At 39.0% G+C, this 24,036-nt stretch overlaps 1 protein-coding gene across 1 annotated transcript in view; it reads right to left on the bottom strand.

Annotated features, from left to right (window-relative positions):
• Nucleotides 1-24,036, bottom strand: part of LOC107690236 (voltage-dependent T-type calcium channel subunit alpha-1I-like) — a 124,831-nt gene that overhangs the window by 80,088 nt on the left and 20,707 nt on the right. Inside the window, exons 3-8 of the mRNA XM_016488491.1 lie at nucleotides 21,518-21,615; nucleotides 19,416-19,575; nucleotides 13,613-13,955; nucleotides 12,712-12,804; nucleotides 3,087-3,435; nucleotides 1,371-1,774 (exon numbers count right to left, since the gene is read on the bottom strand). Of these exons, the coding sequence (XP_016343977.1) occupies nucleotides 1,371-1,774; nucleotides 3,087-3,435; nucleotides 12,712-12,804; nucleotides 13,613-13,955; nucleotides 19,416-19,575; nucleotides 21,518-21,615 (1,447 nt within the window). The remainder of the gene's footprint in view (nucleotides 1-1,370; nucleotides 1,775-3,086; nucleotides 3,436-12,711; nucleotides 12,805-13,612; nucleotides 13,956-19,415; nucleotides 19,576-21,517; nucleotides 21,616-24,036) is intronic.

A 24,036-nucleotide genomic window follows, 5' to 3' on the forward strand; every position in this document is an offset into this window, starting at 1 on the left:
TCTCCCCCCCCCGCTTTGCCTTTGGTTGCTTTCAGCTTTTGGAACGCTCGGTGTTTTGAACGCACGCCCAATCATTTTCCACCGCTCGCTCTCGTTCTCTCACTTTCTCTCTGAATATCAGGCCCCCATGGGTCTCCTCTTCCTCCACAGCTCTCAGAGTCATTCTTAATTTTTCTGTTCCCCTCATCCGGTTCCTTTTTTCACACTTTTCTTCATCTGCTGCTCCTACATGTCTTTTTCTTAAAAATAAAAAAAGCATTCCCCCCCACATATTTCTTTATTACTGATTTATTTTTAATTCATTATTTTATAAAGAACTATATATAGTGATTTAAAAAGAAAAATAAATTAGTTAAAATTAGTTACAAATGATAATAATAATGAAATATAATTTATTTGGTATGTAAAATTTATATTTATAATTTTTGAATGTAGCACAATAACTATGATAGATAAACTTTTTTTTATTGTTTTTCTTATTTCCTTTATAGTGATATATATGTGATTAACTGAAAGGTGCTATAAAATTAAACAAAATTAAAGTGCTTTGATTACTGTCATGATTTAAAATACATTATTTTTAATCCATTATTTTATTTGTTGTACATATATAAAAATATTATTTGTTTGTGTGTGTGTGTGTGTGTGTGTACACACACACACACATACACACACACACACACACACACACACACACACACACACTGCCCACACACATGTAAATATTGTGATCTTTACCAGGCTGGTTGAGAGTCAGGTTAAAACATACTGAGTCACAGCAGATGATGTCATCACACATGATCAGTTTAACCATATAAGACCGAGTGGAACACAAACTCTCATGAGGAAAGTCCTGGTTATATGCGAGCACGTACACAGGGGCTCCTCTGTTTACCTGCGTAGGCTGCATTTACATGATGTCTCACATGTTAAAAATGCTGCGTAATAGAAGCCAGCTGTGACTATCTCTTTTTCTCTCTATCTATATCTGTCTCTCTCTGCTTGTTGATATTTTTAGAGCCCAGAGAGATGAGAAAACAGGCCCCACTGCAGGCGAGGCAGTGAAGACATGAGGGGGCGGAGGGGGAGAGACATACAGAGAGAGCAAGATAGAGAGAGTGTGCATGAGTAGTAGTAGCTTTCTAGATCTTCCAAAGATAATTAACTGCACTTTCAAGGCAAGAAAAAATCCAACAAGACTCCAAAGGCCGTTCCACAGGCTCTCATTACTTTGAATGGCAGGCCCTGTGAAGACTCTATCAGCACTGCAGAAAGAGCTGGCTATTACAGTAATATGTGACATGATGAGGTTGAACACTTCTTCAGAGTGGGTTCATTATGTGAACCGACTGTGCTGCGGGTGAAATTACCTGGTTATGGTGCTCGATGCCCATGCTGATTGTATTGATGAGGATGGCGATCATAATCCCTCTGTTGAAGTACTTGCTTTCAACTATACCCCAAAGCTTCACTCTCATTTCATCCCAAACATCTTTACATTTCCCAAAACAGGTGCGTTTCCTCTTTGGCGAGTCCACAGAGTCATCGTCCCCCTTCTCGTCCAAGCGGTTCTCATCCCTGTCGGTCTCCTCCAGCGCACCCTCCTCTTCCTCCCCATTGGCCGAGTGCCCCGTCGATCCCGCCCCCTCCTTGAGTGACAGGGCGGCAGCACACTGTGGACACTCCTCTGGGTTTGGGGTGATGGAGAGGGAGATGGCGTTCTCCAGAGGTTGGGAGCTGTGGTCCAACTTGGTATCGTGAATACAGTGAGGCGCTGCGAGACAGACGCAAAATTCAACATTTCTGTTTGACATTTTCATATAATACAATAAAATATTTGCCAGTCAGTTTCTTGGACAACTGCCACGCTGCTGCTTGGGATTGAAATGTCATTGGGCCATAAAAGCAAACACATGGATGGATTTGTTCTTGTTTTTATTGCAACTTGCTCTTTGCTTTTATAACTTGCTATTTGGTTTAGAGTGGCGGGGAAGCTACTTTGAAACTTGGCCAGGCTACAAGCTATTTTTTATGACACAAAAGAAGCTAAAATACACTGCAGTAACTTAAAAGGGCAATACTGTTTAAAATAACTTTCTGATGATATAATTCCTCATTTTAGAGCCATATTCTTTTGGGGTTTGAAGGAATGAACAGTGACGACATCAGACTTTTACAAATAAATTTATACTAAATCAAAGGAAAAAAAATAGAATAGAATATATGCTGAATAAAACTGAAAGTAGCTGAATATATCCTAATAAAACTAAAATTAACTGAATAAAAAACACCACAATTAACAATTAATTTTACATTTAAATTAATTTAGGATTTACTTCAAAACTACTTAAAATGCTGTGCAGTGATTTCTTTTTTATATATTAATTTACATTGTTAAAAAAAACTTCACTTTCACTTTGTTAAAAAACCTTCACTTTCCAATATACATACAGTATAAGCAAGAGAGGGCAGTTTAACATGAATCAATTCACTAGAATAAATCAAAATGTTTTGATTTATGAATTGAAATGTTCAAAATGTACAAGTGATAGATAAGAGTTCAGGATGAACTGAATCAATCAGATTTTCCAATGCTACATTTGAGTGAGAGAGGATAGTTTAGGACAAACAAAGGAATCAGATTTTCATACATTCTCTCACTCACATTTTGTGTTGGAAGGTCTGATCCCAGCAAATCAGACTTTCTAGCACAACATATAAGTGAAAAAGAACAGTTTAGAGTGAATTTTGAATTTTTCTACACTATGAGTGAAAAAGGTTCCTTTAGTTTAGGACGACTGATTCGCTAGACTGAATCAAACTTTTCAACACCGTATAAGCAAACATGGGGAGTTTAGGATGACTGATTTCTATAGAACTAATCAACCTTTTCAACATTATATACAAGACAAGAAAGTGCAATTTAGTACGACAGCTTGCTACTATTTTGAACACAGCTGAGCTAATGTCAGGCTAAAATAAACTTGTGTTTGGTTAATTTGAGATATTCTCTCCTCAACACTGTTAGACAAAGCTTTTCTATGACCCAATGCCATTCCTCTGTCTCTAACTCTCTCCTTACTCACTCTGAGTAGAATGGCAGTGGTGTCTTTCGCTGCCATTCACATTAGCTCCTCCCCCTGTCGATCCTGCCCCTCCCCTGCCACGCCCCCTCCATCCTCCAGGGGGAGGGGCTTTGCCACGGAGCATGTAGTAAAGGGCGGCTGAGCGGCGGCGGGCCTTGCGCAGGATGTGGCAGACCAGCTGGAAGAGCTCCTCGTAACAGTCTCCGGGCTCAGCGAGCGAAGCCAGCGTACTGGAGGACAGGTAGCGAGCGCGTTGCTCTTGCATCAGCTGGTGCTCTCGCTGTTTGGTCTCTGAAAACTGAGTTGCAATGACCACCAGGCACAGATTAATCATGAAGAAAGATCCAATCTGGAACAGGAAGAAGAAGAGAGAGAGAGAGTTGACTAACTTTCTTCTCTGGATAAAAAAATGCTACAGAAACATTCGAGTGCTTTCTGGTACTGCTTGTTCCTTTCTGAAGCTATTTTCTAGGGAACAATTGTTCATTGACAACCCCCTCTTTAAATCAGATGCATTTGGATCTTCAGTTCGATTTACTGATTGGTCACACTCACCACAGTTATATACATAGTCAATGAGCTGAACTTGTGAACAAATCCTTCAGACTTATTGTGTGAAACGGATCCACCAATTCAACCAATTTGAGTAAAACAATCCCCCAGATTCATTTACAAATCAGATATTAGTGCTTCTTTTATAAATATTCTAAGGACTGATCGCAAATATTTTCAATGAATAGCAACATTTTGGCCTTTTTGTCAGACAAAAGTATTGTTGATATTTTTGGAATATAGTGCACAATAGCTGCATATGGACTGATTTTATGATATTTTTGCAACTTTTTAAAGCTTTAACACTCCAGTTAGCATTCAGTATAAAATCACAGGGTATGAAATAACATATAAATAATGACTAAATATTCATTTTTGGGTGAACTACACCTTTAAAAACATATTTTAGTTCATTTATTTGAGCATTTTGCTGTCATTGCTTTCTTATACACTAAAGATCAATTTTAAGTTCGATTCTCTTACCATAACTCTTGCACTATGTGTGAAGTCTCAGCTGCTTTAAATATCCAGATCTACATGACACCTAAACCCCTCTAAGCTCTCTAACACAGCCTGTGCTGCAGTGTTTGGCATAAGCAGCAGCCATAGCTGTCTAGATGAGCTGCTATAAATGGACCCTATGTTTGAAAAAGTCAGCAGACGCCCAAACAAGAGCCTGTTTTGTTGTGTGTGCTCCTGTATTGCTCTGGCTTTGATATGCTATAATTATCAGGCTCTTTCATAGGAGCAAAACCTCTAAATATCTCCTAGTCCTCGCAGAGAAGGGCTAGATCCCTCTGCCAACGTGAAACGGATTAGAATTGCGAGCAAATCATTTTAAAGACCAAGAGCGAACCAGTTCCAGACTCAACAGAACAGAAAGCCTGCTCTTATATCATTCGCCATTCATATCACTGTCATTTGTCAACACGCGAATGCACACAGAGCTCGCTCTTAGGTCTTAATGAAAGTACAGCCTGGTTCCTGCATATGTGAAGTAGGGATCAGAGAGGATGGATGAATCGTGAGGAGGACAGAGGAGGTGGAGAAACGCACAGAAGTGTGTGTGTGTGTGTGGGGGGAGCTGTGCAGGTGTATCCTGCCTCCACATCTGCTGTCCTGATTTGGGAGTCTGATGTGTGACTGGACTGCTCCTAATCAACAGTCGGACCACTGTTTTATGCAGATAGACAACTTCTTTCCTTGCAGTCACCTTTCCTCTTATCAATTCCTCTGCACGCTTTAACACACACACACACACACACACACACACACACACACACACACACACACATTCTAAATCCTTTATACGTATTTGATTTTTAAAGTGATAGTTCACCCAAAAATGACAATTCTGTCATCATTTATTCACCATCATGCCTGTACAGTATGACTGACTTTCTTCTGTGGAACACAAAAGTGAAATTTTGAAGAAAATACAGGGCATTCATTAATATTATGAAAGAGGAACTCAAAATGACAAAATAAGCACCATAAAAACTGTAGTGATTGCTTTGTGTGAAGAACAGATTATAATTTACACAATTATTCACTGAAAATCTAGACATTGTCTCTAGTTCTCCTATAAAATAAAATAAAATAATAAAAACTGAATAAAGTAAAAATAAAACAGTTGACACTGATAGCCTCGTGGGCAGTGCACCAACATATAGTGCTGTTGCGCTTCGGGCGTCCCGAGTTCAAGTCCTGGCTTATGGACCTTTTCCGATCCCGTCCCTGTCTCTATCTCCCACTTCTCTTCCTGTCATCATACTGTCCTAACACGGTAAAAGCAAAAATGCCAAAAATTAATCTTTAAAAAATAAATAAATAAAATGAATCAAAACATTTGTACTTTGTGAGAGACCATGCATGATGTAACTAACCATGTCTAATTTATGAATGGATCTTTTTAAATGAAAAAAAAAGTCAAATCTTTGAAATTATTCACTTTCAGGAATAGCTGGTCTACATGATTAATTCATGCATCAATTTAATCTGGTTATTAATGTGGTTAATCAATCTCGATTACTCAATGACTGATACTTAACAGCTCACAAAACGAGAAGATTAGCCATGAAGAACTTATTTGAATTCATGTACTACTTTAAATCCAAAATGGTGCCTCTACTACAGTTAAGACATGTCAGCACCATTATTCTATATTATTTTAAAGAAAGAAAGAAAGAAAGAAAGAAAGAAAGAGAAGGTTAGACATACAGATGGAACGAGGCAGAAGTAGAAAGGGAGAGGTCAAAGGGGTGCTGGTTAGTGAGTATACTTCAGTTCTGTTACAGTTGGATGAAAGATGACAGGTGATGATTTAATACTGCTCTTACAATCGAAGAGTCTGGCTGCAGGCAGGGTGACCTTAAGACTGCCTGTCCAAAAAAGAACAGTAGGCAGAACCGATCATTTCATTATTGTGCCATCACTGTGCAAACACGGAGAACTTTGCCAACATAATATAGATAGTAAAAAAAAAAAAAAAAAAAATTTCCCATGCCATCAGCAAAAAATTAATATCTATCAGTAAATCCCAAAAGCAAGCCAAAAATATAACAAGATTTGTTAAAGGGGTCATATGATGTGATTTAAATTTTTCCTTTCTCTTTGGAGTGTTACAAGCTCTTGGTGCATAAAGAAGATCTGTAAAGTTGCAAAAACTAAAGTCTCAAATCCAAAGAGATATTCTTTATAAAAGTTAAGAGTCAGCCACGCCTACCTAAAACGGCTCATTCTAACACGCCCCACGTCTACGTCACGATGTGGGAAGATTTGCATAACACCGCCCAAATGTTCACGCAAAGAAAGAAGGCGTAACTTTTATTCTCGCTGTAGTATTGTTGCTGCCGCCATGTCGTGAAGACGCTGTGTGTTTCGTTGTGAAAGCGAAACTACTTTGTTTGGCCTTCCAAAAGAGGACACGACTAGAAATCAGTGGTTAAGTTGTATTTACAACACTGTTCCAGAACACTTCAACCCAAATTCAGATGTGTGCAGCGCATTTTATGGAGGACTGTTTCCTGATCCCGGTAGAGTAGACTACAATGCCGGCTGTTCGGACTCACAGACTGTAAGTTCGCTTTTCATATTTAAAGAATTTGCCACTGATGATTCAAACGCGAGTTTTGAGCAGTGTAGAGTAGCGCTTGTTGTTTGTCATTTCTCCGATCACAAATGCAGTGTTCGGACTCACAGACTGTAAGTTCGCTTTTCATATTTAAAGAATTTGCCACTGATGATTCAAACGCGAGTTTTGAGCAGTGTAGAGTAGCACTTGTTGTTTGTCATTTCTCTGATCACAAATGCAGACATGGTTTTATGTTTACACGGCGCGATGCAACACAACACATAAAAAAACAGTATAAATCATTATAATCCGTAATTATGTCCCCACTGGATGCAACAGATGCCTCGTTTATAATGGGTTTTCATGTTTTTGTCTCTTCGCTCCGGCCTGACAAGGCATCACAATATGATAAGGGGCGTAACATTTCCGTCACACGCTTGAGGTATTTGGCCAATCACAACGCACTGGATAGCTGGCCAATCAGAGCACATCTCGCTTTTCAGACCGATGAGCTTTGTAAAAATCTACGCGTTTCATAGAGGAGAAACAATAATGTACAGTATGTGGAAAATAATGTGTTTTTTTAACCTTAAACCGCATAAACACATTTCATTACACAAAATACACAAAAATAATGTTCTTTTTAGCAACATCATATGACCCCTTTAATATTTTGTTGCCTGTAATCAGAGACAATGTCTTTAATCTAATTATTTGAGATCCCTCTGCCCATTCGTACTGATCAATCAGAGAACAGCTGAAGAGGAAAAACTGGGCACAGAGAAGGTGAGCCTGAATTAATTGCTCCAATGTTCAATAGAAGTGAAAGGAAGTGAATAGAGGTGCATCGGCGGGGTGTGGGCTGTGTCGGCACACTATGGCCCTCTCTCTACAGGTAGCGACGGCTGGCTGTGTGGTTGCCAGGTTACAGACAGAGCAGGGCGTCAAAGAAGTAAATAAAAGTGCAGAGGGACACACTCGCAAAAACCTGCACACACACATACAGTGAAAAGACACATCTTACTCCCCTCAAACACTGCAGAACACGCAGGGATTTGACTGTTGTTTCCAGCTGTGAAGGGGGCACTAGAGAGCATAAAGCATCAGAAACCACAGATGACTAACATTTCCATAACGCTAAATCACATTTGATTGACTTTGGAAGAACACATCTGTTTATTTTTAAAAGAGGGTAGCCAGAAGCGCAAAAAGTGAATTCAAGACCTCGTTACTGTTTTCCTTTCAAAAGATATACAAACTTGTCAGCACCGATAGCCTTGTGGGCAGTGCTGACATATAGCGCCATTGTGCTATGGGCATGAGTTTGAGTCCTAGCTCGTGGACCTTTCCCGAGCCCGCCTCCCTCTCTCTCTCCCACTTTGCTTCCTGTCGTTACTACTATCCTATCAGAATAAAGGCAAAATTGCAAAAAAAAATAAAATAAAAAAATACAAACTTAAAAATCAAGAGTACATTTTCAAAATATATTTAAATTTAGAAATAAATCTGAAATTGAGACAAAACTATTTCAAGTTTCAAGTTCAACCCTATGGCACACTTTCTTTTTTTCTGCCTGCTGTTACATTTTCCACACTTTTCTGTTTTTTTTTTTCTATTGGACCCACCAGTTAGTGCAGATATAATGCACACACGGTGATGACAAGCACAGACAAAAATTGGGGCTGCATAAAGACACAAACCAGCATATTTTCGATTAATTCTGACCCAATCAGAGTTTTGCAATAAAGTGCTGCAGGGATGACATATTTTTGTAGGCCAGCCCAGAAGTAAGCATCACCTTGGTTCCCTTGACAAAAAGATAATAGCTTTGTTTTGTTCATCGATCTTCACAAATTAACCCATTTTGAATTGAATACTAAATTCAATCACCAGAGGTAAAAAGCTAAAGCTAGGCTATAAATACGGTGGCCGAGAGAGCTCAGCGTGCTGCAAATGAAAAAACACATGCAAATAGAAAAAACACCAGCAAATTAAGAAAACATCTTCATCAATTTGACAACACACACGCTGCAAATTCTCACAACACAACTAAATACAGAAACACGCTGCAAATTCTCACAACACAAACAAAGAAACTCGCTGCAAATACAAAACAAACAAACAAAAACAGAAACACGCTGCAAATATGCACAGACCACATCGGAAATGTTTAAGGGAAGCGCGTTTGTTTGTGTTGTGAGTATTTGCAGCGCGTTTCTGTATTTGTTTGTGTTGTGAGTATTTGCAGCGCGTTTCTGTATTTGTTTGTGTTGTGAGAATTTGCAGCGCGTTTCTGTATTTGGTTGGTATTTGATTGCAGCGTGTGTGTTGTCAAATTGATGATGTTTTCTTAATTTGCAGGTGTTTTTTCTATTTGCATGTGTTTTTTTCATTTGTAGCGTGTTGAACTCTCTTGGCCACCGTATATAAACACACTAGACCAACTTCAAAGTTGAAGTCAAAATCACTGTTTAAAAATAAAAAAAACTACTCTCTCTATCTACAAGTTTGAGAATAATTTGCAAAAGCGAAAGTACTATGTAAACACAACAAAGCTGTAAAGCAGACTATTGAGTAGACTATTCAAAATTAGTTTTCCTGGTCAGCATGATAATAACATTGTCCCAGACAACCTCTCTCTCTCTTTCTATATATATATATATATATCTATATATACTGTATATATATATATGCCTTGTGCAGTTTGAATACTTTAGGATTTCCATAACATGCAGGATTTTTACAACAGTATCCACAGTTAAACATTAAATACCGCGCAAAGAACTGTGGTAAATCATGAGGGTGAGTACACAGCCGAATCAATTGCGCTGCACCTATTGATTTCTATCACTTCCTGTTTTTTTAGGCAACACAATACTGATAATGACTAATCTAAATTATGTCTCAGTCCTGAAAGTCTCTTTATACTTCACTCAGTGTCACATTCCACCAGTCGGCGTTCTGCTGGTGCATGCTGGGAAGGATCACATGACAGCTTCGCAGGGTGCATGTGTCGGGGTAGCAGGGTCTCTGTCAGGAAGTGTGAGACTGCAGAGTTGGCAGCAGGGGTCCGCTAGTCTGATGGGCTCTAATTAACTGCTAATGCTTTCACTCCGCTGACCTACACAGGATTAGGTCCTGTCATTAGCTACAGACACACACCCACATCTCCCTGTACTTGCCATTTGTTGGGCTAAAATGGATTTCGGCATCTCCAGCAGAGCCATCAGTTGTCTAACATGCGTTTGAATGCAGGAAATGGGAAAGGTAAAGAAAAGCACAAATAGCTACAACAAATATCAGCAGGCCTCTCTACTGTACTATCTGACCTGCAGATCTCATTCCTAAATCCATTCTCTTCTTCTTTTATTCCTTTAGTCTCCTGCTGTCTTTCAGTCTCAGATCCTTTTCCTCATCCTCAGGGCATTTCTTTCCACTCTCTCTCTTCTTTAATCTTGGGAGGAGACATTATCCGAAGCACATCTCACTGAAGGGCTGTCTCGTTCACTGCTGTTCCTACCATTCAACGGAGAGGGCCGGCGCGGTGCGAGAACTGGCTACATCATGGCATCGTTAAACATGCAGCCGAAGCAAAGATAAATTCATTTTATAGTGTCCAGCTATTGATTCTTCACTATGTTGTTCATTGCTTAATTGATCTCTGCGGCTCTGTCGACTACTAAATGTGCTGTTTAGCTAATATCTGCATCTTTGAAACCTTCAGGCCATCAGCGGGAGTCCTGCAGATTCAGTTCAGTTCAGTCGTCAATAAAAGCTGGGTCTGAACACATCTCTAAGGAATAACAGTAGCGATTTTTTCAAGACTTTAAACTTCACTTGCAATGCACCATATGGCAGGACTAATCAAACTGCTAAACTTCTATTAGACGTTACATGGCCTTGCATTCAAAATACTGTATTAAGTTTGAGCTTACAGATGTCACTCTAAACACTAAACATGAGTCTCAATTTTTTACAAGATAATTGTTTTAGAAGAAAAAGTAAACAATTAGAAGTAGCAATGCACAATATACCAGTGCCACAGTGGTTATCAGTTGATATTAGTAGTGATTTTTAGTGATTCTTTAACCTCAAAATGAATGTCAGTTTTTCATACTGTTCATTATAATGTTGTGATGCTTAATTTTACTCTAAATTTACATTTCAAATGATTGATTTTATTTTAAAAATGTTTTAATTTCTACTTAGACAAAATAGTACAGAATTTTAATATCAGCTATTTATCAGCTAACAGCCATAACATGAAAATAATTATCGGTATCAGACTTATCGGTATCGGCCAGGATATTAAAGGGGTCATGAACTGCCTTTATTTTTAATTTTGTACTGTTCTCTGAGGTCCACTTATAATGTTATCAAAATTTTTACATAAAAAAAAATAACTTTAAAAAAATTTAGAAGTAATAGGCTATTTTCTGTCCTGTTTTAACCCCTCTCATCAGAACGCTCTGTTTGAAGGCGTGGTGGATTGTAGACTCGGAAGTAAATGCCCACTGCTATGATTGGCTAATAGTTGTGTATGTTTGACAGCCTACATCCTTTATAGATGGACGCAGCTGTGATTTAGGTTGAAAACACATAAATACTCAGTACATATTAAACGATCTGTAATAACAGACATAGCAATAGTGATCATGTAATAAAAACAGTTACTCGAACTTGTGTGTTGCGGCATTACTGTCGGATCCAATTTAGTCGGCACAGCATCGTCTTTTAGTTTCAATCTTTCTGAAAATCCTGTGTCAAAATGTGTTTTGTTTGTAAACGAATCCACGTTAAAATGAATTGAACAAAAGACCAAGTTCTTACTGACGTGGTCTAAATCTTCATTAAAAAGCTCATTCACTCTTTCCTAACGTTGGTATCAGAAGGAAGGTAATGAAAAGACTGTTTTTCCACATCTTGGCACTGCACAGCATCTTGTTGTCTTTGGAGCCATCTTTATCGTTTGGTTTCTGCATAGACCTGCGTTCACCTCTCGTTATTTACACTACATGCACGAATCGGTGGGCGGGGCTAAACAGGCACTGATGCAGAAGCAGGCGTTGATCTTCTTCTGGTGGTGTTTAGCCACACTGTTACGTCAAAGTGGTATGTTCCACAGCCTGATGTTTCGGCAGATTGGCTTCAATATAAGCTGTTTTTAGACTAACGAGAAAGTTTTGAGTTCCAAAACTTACAGGATGTTTTAATAGTACAATGACCTCTTATATGTCAAAAGATCAAGGGAATTGACCCTTCGCAAAAACCTGCCCTCCTTAGTTACTGTTGCTATGTACAACAAGCCATGGCGCTCTCACCCTACACAGACAGAACATGACAGAGCAGGTTACTTCTGTTATGAAACAAGGTCTCAGCTTTCAGATTTGGTCATTTTTTAAGAAATTTAAATAATAAATACCGTTTTGTGGCTCTTTAATGTCTCGTGTCAGTTTGCTGTAGCGCCTCAGTTCAAGCGGCATGTGAACCGATCTTATTTAAAGCACGAAATAAACATGAATGAACATCAGAATGTATTTTGTTTCAACCATAGAAATACGCCAATACACACAATTTTTTAAGTTTAAGTCCACTGAAGTTAATCTACTCTCCTGTCTGATTTGTTTGTCGGACAAAATGGCGATTTTGCATTATGACTGGTCAGATCGCTTGTCAAGCTCTTTGCGAAGGGTCATTTTTGATTTCTCAGTTCATGACTCTTTTAATATCAGTGCATCCCTAATTAGTAGGCTTTGTGCTAAAAGCTTCATTGTTGTGATGGGTTAAGCAGTGTTTTTGTGTCCAGGGGGAAGACATGACCTTTTTGTTCTTACCAGTGAGACCAAACATCTAATTCAGCCTCTGGTCCTGTTAAAGGTCACCAAACTTCAGGTCCTCCCAGATTACATATGCCATATAAAACCACAGACTACAAGTTCTCAATAATTAGGACACATGCTTTATCTCTGAACACATGCATGGCAAGGTATAAAAACTTACGATGATGAGGAATATGAAGTAGATGAAGTTGTAGAAGGAATGAGCATCCATGACATAGTACATGATCTCCACCCAGCCCTCCAGCGTGATCACCTGCACAAACCAGACCACAATCAAGCTCTTTATGCACCTGGGAAAGATCCGTCTCAGATGATCCATCACTAGTTGTCAGTTGAGACGAATGCTGTTTACGATGAAGTAACACGCATCTGCTGTTTGTGATCGGATTTCGAGGGGAGAGTCTCTAATTTTGTGACGTATAATTTTATAAGATTTAGAAGCATTAAGAGAACAACAACATCACTAATTAAAACCTCATTGTTGATGAATTCTTTAGCAATTCTAATGAAATGTATACACACATATCTACACAAGCACAATAAAAGAAATATATATATATATATATCTCTATTGCTCTTTTTTGGATTTCTTCTGTAGCTTTTGTACTAATCTTGCTCAAACTAAAACTTTAAACAATGTCAAACACTTTGCTAAATAAATAAATGTAAATGCTTAAAACTATCTGCCAATGGGTAAGAAAAATTCTAATTAATTCAAAGTGAAAACAAGCTGATTTTTCTTACCTCATTTGCAAATAATTTCTTTAAACCTTTGTTTTACCACAGTGGATGATTGACAGGTGTGTAAGAAAATGTTGCTTAAAACTATCTTGGACAACCCTTCACTGTTGTCCAAGATGCATCAGAATGGATTAGCATTTGCAACACACTACACATGCAATGCTGTCACATGCATTTTCAACTTCCCCTGAATATGGTTTGAGTGATTAGATCACAAAATGCTTTGAATCGCATTTACACCTGTAGTAAGCACTGTTGATTTTTGATAGGATCAGAATCAGATGTTATTTCAACAAATGCTACTTGACTCAATCTCTCACCTGAAATATGACGATCCATGCATAACCTATGTTGTCAAAATTGATCGCTCCTTTATGTGGGTTGGTGTGTCCTGTATGACAGCGGGTGTAGTACTGGTTCCAGTTCACACAGAGCCCCATGGCGGAGGCACTGCCGTTGACCAGTGGCTCCGCGCTCAGGCCCAGGGCCTGACGGTGCAGCGCATCCTCTTTATCTAGACAGCACTCCCGTCCGCCTTCTCTCCGAGTGGGCACATCACTGCAGGACATGATGCCGTTATCTTGAGCCAACGAGCAGATGAAGGGCCGCTCGTCATCCTCCTCAGGCTGATAATATGGGGCGGGGAGGGTGATGCCAGATGTGCTGAGGACAAGACGGAAGGAGAAGTCAAGGTTTTTGAAAATTCAGTGTTAAAAAATGAACAAAATTAATGTGCATTAAAAGAAAATTTTATCAATACAGTTGTGGTCAAAATTTTACATACACTTTTCGGTATCTGCAAAATGTTAATTATTTGACCAAAATAAGAGGGATCATACAAAATGCATGTTATTGTTTATTTAGTACTGACCAGAATAAGATATTTCACACAAAAGATGTTTACATATAATCCACAAGAGAAAATAATAGTTGAATTTATAAAAATGACCTGTTCAAAAGCGTTTACATACGCTTCATTATGAATAGTGTATTGTTACCTGAATGATCCACAGTTTGTTGTTTTTTTGTTTAGTGATAGTTGTTCATGAGTCCCTTGTTTGTCCTGAACAGTTAAACTGCCTTCTGTTCTTCAGAAAAATCCTTAAGGTCCCACAAATTTGTTGGTTTTCCAGCATCTTTTGCATATTTGAACCTTTTCCAACAGTGACTGCATGATTTTGAGATCCATCGTTTCACACTGAGGACAACCGAGGGACTCGTACGCAACTATTACAAAAAGTTCAAATGCTCACTGATGCTCCAGAAGGAAACACTAAGAGAACAGAATGAAGATTTATTTTGCCTAAATATCATATTTTTCTCACACTGCCAGAATTAAGTCGATTGTTCATATTAACAAAATGTTGTGTTGCGTATAAGAAAAAAAACCCTACACAAAAATCTAATTTAAAAAATAAATAGTTTTTATTTTTAATCGATTTATTTAATTTAAATTAAATAAATCGTTAAATCATTTTGCATCTATTAAAGTGTTCTTACAGTATAGCTGAAACATCTTTAGGCAGACCTGAAGAGATCTGAGCAGTAACCAATGTGGATTCATTCTATAACAGACCAACTGGGCATGTGTAGTGTGTGCGTACATGTGTGTAAAGCCCATTTCTCTGTGAGTGACCCATTGAGGGCAGCCTGCCCCTTAATCACAGTGTTTCACTGCCCAGAAATAGTGGTTTCCATCAGCCACTCACCCTCTCATACACATAACAGGGTCACAATGACTATTTACACACCCTTTCTCCCCTCACTCACTCCTTTTTTCTCCCTTTCCCCGTTTCTCTCACACATCCATGTATACGCGAATAAGCACCAACATGCAATGCCATTTGTCCACCTAGCATAAAACAAGCATAGTACATGCAAGCCACACTGACCAATCAATGCCTCTATTGCTTTGTGGTCTAGACAGTTAATCTAAATGTGCACACACACACACAAGCACAAAGCTCCCATGACAGCCATGTTGGAAGTATTGGGTGCCAAGAAAGGATTGGTTCATCATCCGCAGGGTGTAATTCTCCCCATTTGGACAGAGGACTCCTCCGCAGACTCGCAGCTCGATAAAGGCCAAGAATGTTTCTGCTGTCGCGGAGGACATTTTTCCTTTGCCCTTCAACAACACAGCAGCCAAAAGATCTGAACCATTCGATAGCAGTAATGAGCAATAGTATATCGGGCTACACCAGAAAAAGCAATTTGTCTAGGCAGACCACGGTGGTGACACTCGTGCGAGGATATGCGTGTGCACATTTCCAACGCACAAAACTAATCAATGCCTGTGATATGGCAAATTGAGCCAATGCATCAAACCTTCGCAGATTCCCCCGTGGGCTTTGTGCGGCACATACTGAGATCTCTCCTATAAATGTCAGTCTGTATTTTCAACACGACAGTCAAGCTGGACCGTGTGGCACCGCTTTTCTTTAAGAGCTCAGTGGTATGGCGACAACTGGGGGGGCAGAGCGGCAGAGAATCAGTAAGTCTGTCAGGGCTCTGCAAGGAGTGCTGGAGTGTGAATGATGTTTGTGCCAGTGCCAGGGCTCGGGCACAGCGTGACAGCGCACTGAGGAGCACAGCCCAGCGTGGCACACCGCTAACACCCCACTGTGGCACAAAATGCCATTCCACTGCCAATAAGACTGCTCTCGCACATGGAGATAATTGACCAATGACTGACAAGCTGTTTGTGGGTCGTCGCAGGTGGGTGGATGTTAAGGAATGCAGCATAAAACGAGCCCCGAGGAGAAGTGTGACTTTGAGGGTTGACTTTTTAAAGGAATTTCTTCCATTTGTGCAAGTCAAACCTCAGCAGATGCTGTGAAAATGACTCAATCTAAATTGTCTTTTCGGTGCCTGTAGCGTAGTTAACATCAACAGTCTTACCTTTCATTTTTAAATTGTTTTTTGACCTTATATCATAAGATTTTCTGGTGAAATCAACACCTGCTTCTGGTGATGTATGCCAGATTTTTGCAATAATTTAGTTTGCTTATTCTCCGCCCCTCCAATAGACTGCAAGCTCTCATTCATTTTTGAGTGCAACATTCACATCTGAAAATTTGATTAAAGGAATTGTTTAACCAAAAATAAAAAAAATTCTGTCATTGCTCACCCTCATGTCGTTCCAAACCCGTAAGACCTTCGTTCATTTTCGTAACACAAATTAAGATATTTTTGATGAAATCCAAGAGCTTTCTGACCCTCCACAGACACTAATGCAACTGACGTGTTCAAGGCCCAGAAAGGTAGTAAGCGTCTCCATTCTAGTAAAGTGAAATTCAGCAGTTCAATAAAGTGTATCCATTGTAGTTTATATGTCTTTTTACTGCATAAATAACATATCCTCATTCCTGAATGCGAAAGTCATGCCTGACTCTTAACTGGAAGGATGCTTTGCATTTCCGGTCCCCAGTGTTTCTAGTCAAACTAGCGTATGTTCCGAGCTGATAATCTAATGTTAAACCTATTAAACTGTTTTTTAAAAGCACATGGCTCCATAGCTCCATCACTTTACAGTGTCGCAATGACCGTCATTTGTCAGTGCCTCACTCCTCAAAGTTTAATGTGTGTGCAGATGACATGAAGCTGCCGACGTTAGCTACATTAAAAACAGATTGGCACTATATGAATGGGTTCCTATGGAGACCGGAACAGAAGAGCATCCAATCGGAAGTTACTGCTGTATTCTCCAGACAAATGCAGTTGAAACTTTAACAATTTTTTTATTTAATATTAATAGATGGCCTAAAGCAAAAGAGCTGTAAAAACTATATAAAAAAAAAACGTTTTCCCTTAAAAAAAAAAAGTATTACATATAAATGAACATATCTTTATCATTAAATTATTTAATTTACAATTGTCACGTTTGTAATTTTATTCATGTAAGCTACAGCTTCTGACCTTTAAATCAAAACAGACTTGTGATTTTATGACATCAATTACTGCTTTATTTATTCAGAAACACGAGTCAAACTAGCGTATGTTCCGAGCTGATAATCTAATGTTAAACCTATTAAACTGTTTTTTAAAAGCACATGGCTCCATAGCTCCATCACTTTACAGTGTCGCAATGACCGTCATTTGTCAGTGCCTCACTCCTCAAAGTTTAATGTGTGTGCAGATGACATGAAGCTGCCGACGTTAGCTACATTAAAAACAGATTGGCACTATATGAATGGGTTCCTATGGAGACCGGAACAGAAGAGCATCCAATCGGAAGTTAGAATTTGTAATGGCGGCGCTCATCGTTGACTCAGTCTATACATGTAGATTCACATCTTGGAGTTTCAATCAATTTAATATTCAATCAGAAGCCGATCAGAAACGGAATCATTTAGTGTGTTCAGGTTTTCTTAAAATGGTGTATGGTTAAAGTTAACTAAATTGCTAATAGCAGCTTTAAAGATGTTTCTTTTATACACTTGTATGTAAAACTTTGAACCAATACATTATGACAGTATTAAAGTTTCGATGTTCGAAGAGTGTTTGAGCAGCCAACTGTTGCTATGGTTACATTGTTTTGGTTACACAACCTTTGAAATCAGTGAAAACACGTGTTCCGACTAACTTGTGATCTAACATTCACAGTTATTTATGTCTGCAAAAGCTAAAGATATTTCTCATATAAAGAGACCCCCTTATACGCTAAACTAAACTATAACTGTGTAGCATTTGTTCTTTCAAACCCTATAAAAACATTTTAAGTAATTCATCCTCACCAAAAGGGAAGGAGAGTGTACATTTTAAGAAGACTGTAAGAGAATGTACAAAGCAGAAGAAAACCAGGCGCTCTCTCAGGAGACTCTATGATAGACTTTCCTTTCAAAACACTTCATCATCCTCTGACTATAGTGCCAGCATGTAAATATACTCGCTACAAGACAATAAACGACAATCAGGCCTCAGCTGACGTTTTACTCAGACACGCGCTTCTTTATCCCACACACACACGTACAAACAAACGCACGGTGAGTCTCGCACGCTGCCATGCACCGTGATTCCTTTCAGATCCAATCACACAGCAGAGAGAGGCAGGCAGACCATGGTTGGCACGGTAACCTCAGGCAGACACCCACTCATGAATATGGACGCCAATCTGAGTTTTAATCAACTGGAGCCATCGACTGGGTGGAACCACATTTGCATTTTTAGTGGCAAGTAGACAGTAAAAACAAGAAGATGAGAGGAGAGATTAAACAAAAGGATACATGTGAGAAGATAAGTGAAAGTAAGACCAGTTTATATCTTAAAAACGACGATTTTGAGAATATATGACAAGGGTACAATTTTTGCCGATATCTTATATGCCGATATTTTTCAAATCATTTTTGCACATAGCCGATGCCGATGTATATTTCCTTTTGTTTTGAAACAATGCAAATCACTCCTGTGCAGAAATTATAAAAAAATATATTTTTAATTTAGTTTTATATATATATATATATTAAATTATTTAATTTACAATTGTCACGTTTGTAATTTTATTCATGTAAGCTACAGCTTCTGACCTTTAAATCAAAACAGACTTGTGATTTTATGACATCAATTACTGCTTTATTTATTCAGAAACACGAGTATCTTAATTTTATTTGTGTATTTAACTTTCATTTTATTACAAGTACTAGCTAGCACACTCTGAGCACATGTGAGTTATTTGTCTTATTGGCATAATTTTTTCACATCAGCTGATGCCGATGTTTACATTTTAAAACTTTATCGGCTAATTCCGATAACGTTCCGATAATATTGTGCATCCCTACATGGAACTGAACGACTGATTTGTTTATTAGTCCCCAAGGTCCATGTGATCCCAAAATATCCATTGATTACATCAAGTATCCCTTCTTCGAGAGAAAGGACATTTGAAATACAAGTCCAATCCAATGATGGACTGCTCAGGTACTCCAAAATGCCTCTTCCAGAAGATCCGGCCTCCTAAATTCAATCTCTTTATCCTTGTAAACCTAAACTGTCATCCAAATAAACCCACATTTTTGATTTGTTGCTTTTGTCCTCAATGAAATCACAAATGAAAACATTCAGCACATTCAGTCTTTTCTCTCTCTCACTCCCTTAAGCCCACCAGCCCTCCTCTTTTGTACTCACAGGGTGAAGTTCTCCTCTGGGTAACAGCGATTTCTTAATAGTCCAGCCCACAGCTGCACGCCAATGATGCCAAAAATGAAGAAGACAAAGAAACAGAGCAGAAGCACATTTCCCAGCATGGGCAGAGTGTCCAGCAGCAGGTTCACCAGGATACGCATACCTACACAAACACAAGAACACAGAAAAAGATTAGCATGCGAAAGAATAATGTGCACTGAGATATTCATTATTCAAAAAAAAAAAAGGTTTTAATATCCTTTCATAAAATGTAATAACTTTTTTCTACCTCTGACACAACTTACTACTATTATTAAGCAAATCTCAATTAATAAAATCACCGTAATTCTCACCGATTACTCATAAATTGTCACGTTACGTAAGTTAGACATTGCCAATCTTAGGTTATTTTAGGTCATCCAGTCAGTTATCCTTCATTTATTTGTAGATAACAATTTGTGTCACTGTGACCATTTAGCAACTCTTGAAAGATTGTCTTCATAAAACTTAATTTGTGTTTTTACTTCCACACCAGTGGGATCGTTTGTGAGTGAGAGTGTGTTCATGTGTGTGTTAGTGAAGCACTGCTGGGACTGAATGAAGGGTGTGTGTCCGTTCTGATTGGAGAACAGCAGCATGTGATTACTGCAGTGTTTGTGGTTTTGGAGAAACACAACAGGTTATAACACAACACTGATGGAACACATTAACACATCGAGTCGTGTGTGGTAACACACAAATTTTATAAACGTCATGTGGACAGGTGAAGTGACTGGTGCTGTGAATTTCTGGACCTCTGGAATGAAAGCAGAATTCTGTCTTGGGCCACTTACAGAGAAATGAAGGGAATCACAGTTTACGTGTGATGCAAAGGTCACATGCGAGCTTAGTTTCCAAGTGGGATGTTATTTTTTTAGATATCACAACATAATTTTCCATGTCTTTATCAAGACTCTCTTTCTTTCTTTCTCCGTATTGTTTTTTTTCTCAATGTTACAAAGTTCACCAAACGTGAAAATTCTGCCATAATTAAAATAATAATAATAATTTTCTAATAGGATCTAATCAGAAACAGGAACTTCAGAAATTTTCTTGGCACTGAATTTTTACAATTCCCTGAAATTTCCAGGTTTTTGATAACCATGGGAACCATGCAAAATGTCCATACTGCTCTTTTCCAACAAAAGCAGATAGTGATTTTGCAAACATTTAGCTAAATATCCCTTTGCCTATTCCACAGAAGGAGAAAAAAACTACAGGTCTGGAATGACATGAGAATGAGTAAATGATGACTGCATGTTTATTTTTAGTGAACTATCCCTTTAATAAAATCTTGCATAAAGCCTTGCTACAATTTGGCATGCTACATGCACAGTTAAATGGATGTTAATTTAATTTTGTATGCCTGCATGCAGGAGGGAGAGTGTGTAACAGTGCGTATGCATTGGGTTTGTGTGCGTCTTCAAAATCTGTTTTTTCACCCCACATGCACAGGAGTTAACACACAAAGACCTACATTCTACAAACACTTCCTGAAACCCTCCTCTTAAAAACTCACTATCTCTTCATCAAGACTTCGAGCAGCGAAATCAAGTGCGAGCTAATTCAGTTAGCATTCATATTTCATGCGCTACACCATTGCCATGGGCATTGAAATATAGATAAATCCTCAGCTTCTTATAGAAGCTCAAAGAAAGGCCACGATGTTTGGGAGGGGTGTGAATGTGAGACAGAGGAATATGAATTATGGCGTTTGTTCAAGGACAACTGTTTTTCTACCCAATTACAGGAGGGATTAATCTGGCTCTGCTAATGGTGGTGGCAGAAAAGTAATGGCTCTGAAATCCTCTTTGATTCATTCCAGCTTTGCTGTTCTGGAAGACCTGCACACCAAATACAAAGCTACACATGCACGCTACCGTGGGTTTGATAGAGCAGGGGTTGGAGCCGACACATGGGGGTGCTTTTGAGGCTTGGCATTAACACAACCAGTAAAATCCTACACACAATGAATCAGAGCATGTGTAACACCTGAGGTTTGCAGAACACAGATTTTTTGGGGAAAGTGTGTGTTTGTGTGTGTATGTGTGTGTGTGTTTACTCACTGGGTACTCTGTTGATGGCTTTGAGAGGTCTGAGTACACGCACTGTTCTGATGGCAGAGAAGTTGATGTTCTGGAGATCAAGGGAGTATTCAACCATCCTGAGAAGAAGAAACAAACAGAGAAAATTAGTGTCACAGTCACTGGGTATAGTGTAGAGTGTTGTTTCTGTAGTTCAGACCAGCTCATTAAAGCAGAGTCTAGACAGAGACCAGAAGAGGGTCGAGTTCGAGTCAAGACTGAGTCCACTTGTTCTCCAGTCCATAAGACCAACACCATTAAAATGTAGTCTTTGACTCAGACTCGACTCAAATGTGACCCTTTTCTGAACTTGGTCTTGACTTCTGAGCAGATCTCGACGACAACACTGGTTTCTTCCACTCATTTCATTACTTACAAGTGGTTATCGTCTATAATATTGTTGTAATTTATTTTCATATGTTAGGCATTTATTCTAATCATGACCATTTCTAACGTCTCTTTAAATACCCCCTCGAAAGAAAAAACAGCTTAACCCAGTGAAAGGTGGTTTCCTTCCCACCTAATGCCAACGTGATGTTTCCTGATCAATATTGCACTGTGTTTGTGCATTTAGACCAGAGAAGGACTGGTCCCCCGACAGAGTCTGGTTTATGAATTGAATTTGTTCTTAATTCTTGAATTTTGCAACATCGACACTGTTATTGAACTGAACTGAACCATCATTGAACTGACTGGAGCTGAATAATGACATTATAATTCTTTCATACAGCAAGGATGCATTAAATAAATTAAAAGTGACAGTAACATTTGTAACATTTATAATGTCATTTGTATTTCAAATAAATGCTGCTTTTTAACTTTCTCATCAAAGAATCTTGATACGTAGCATTGTTTCCACAAACAATATTAAGTAGACAACTGTTTTAACATTAATAAGAAATGTTTCTTAAGAAACAAATCAACAAATTAGAATAATATTTGAAGAATCATGTGACACTGAAGACTGGAATAATGACTGATGAAAATTCAGCTTTGTCATCACATGAATAAATTACATTTTAATTCAAACAGTTATAACAGTAAACATTATTACAGTATATTATAATAATACTTCACAATTTTACAGTTTTTCCCCTATTTTTCAATCAAATAAATGCAGCTTTGGTGAGCATAAGAGACTTATTTCAAAAACATTAAAAAAAAGGTATTGTGCGTCAGCATGTCAATTCATCCCATATTTTTGTCTTGTCCTGTGACTCATTAGCAATCTAAAAGGTTTTGGCCTCACTTCCATCCTCAGCAGCAGGCAACATCCACTGTAGGTGAGTATAGTTTAAAACTAGACTAGCCCTACACACCACAAACAGAGACCTTCATTCATCACTCTGACACACACACACACACACACACACACACACACACACACATATATATATATAATCACTCTGACACACACACACACACACACACACACACACACACACAGAAGGAGAACAGGCCATTCTAATGCAACACAACCCAAAGCACAACACTGTTCATCTTGATCTGACCATGTGTACTTTGTCAGGAACTGAAGCGGTGGGGGTTCATCTCTCTCGTCTGTGTGAGAGCAGCTCTGTTTGGGATAGTTACCGACTGCTCTCTGCATCAAACGGCCCTCTGGGACTGTGTGCTTGAAAATAGAGGCCAGAGGGTTTCTTTTCCCAGACAGAAGCAGACATTATCTGCTGTTGAGCTCCCCTTTAATCTGCACGGTTCATCACAGCGAACAAATCTAGATGCTGTTGTACTACCAAAAGCAGACACACACAGCCACTTTATCCTTCCCACCCGAGCGAGGGCCATCTTTAAACAGACACACCTCCCGTGATGTCACCAATCTCGTCAGCCTCCCTTTAACCTCTGTCTCCATGAGATGTTTTTCAACGGGAGGCATCTGCGGTGAGAGCTGAGTCACAGAACGGAACGAATGAGTCACAACGGCCACTGAGAATATACTGACAGCGTCTCATAGCAGCAGCAGCATGGGTAGTCACACATTCAACATGTCTACATAACCGCACAGCGAGAAATACTCCACAGCTCTCCAGAGCCACTCCGCTGCCAAAACCCTGCCTGAATACACGCAATTATACCGTTTAGTAGCGTTTACTTTAACGAGAATGATCGGCAGGCCCATATGGAATCTGTAAACGCTGTTTCCATGCTGATTTTGCAATACAGATTTAAGCAGGTGGTTGTGTAATTGAACCGTTCAAACTGTGATGTTTTTGTTTGATTGGACAGGTGAAATACTAATGTCATTACAAAAGTATTGCTAAAAACTTTTAGTTTAAAGGGGTCATATGATGCGATTTCAATTTTTCCTTTCTTTTTGAAGTGTTACAAGCTCTTACTGTGGACGAAGCGGAGTCGAGCCCGGGGTCGTCACGTGGTTGCCACAAACCCGCCGGCCGCTCCTTCGTCGAATCCGCTGGCCGTTCCTCACTCTAGCCCCCGGCCTCTGCTCACTGTAGGCCGCCACCGCTCACTCTAGGCCG

This window comes from Sinocyclocheilus anshuiensis, unplaced genomic scaffold (genome assembly GCF_001515605.1).
Source record: "Sinocyclocheilus anshuiensis isolate Anshui unplaced genomic scaffold, SAMN03320099.WGS_v1.1 scaffold461, whole genome shotgun sequence".
Lineage (NCBI taxonomy): Eukaryota > Metazoa > Chordata > Actinopteri > Cypriniformes > Cyprinidae > Sinocyclocheilus > Sinocyclocheilus anshuiensis.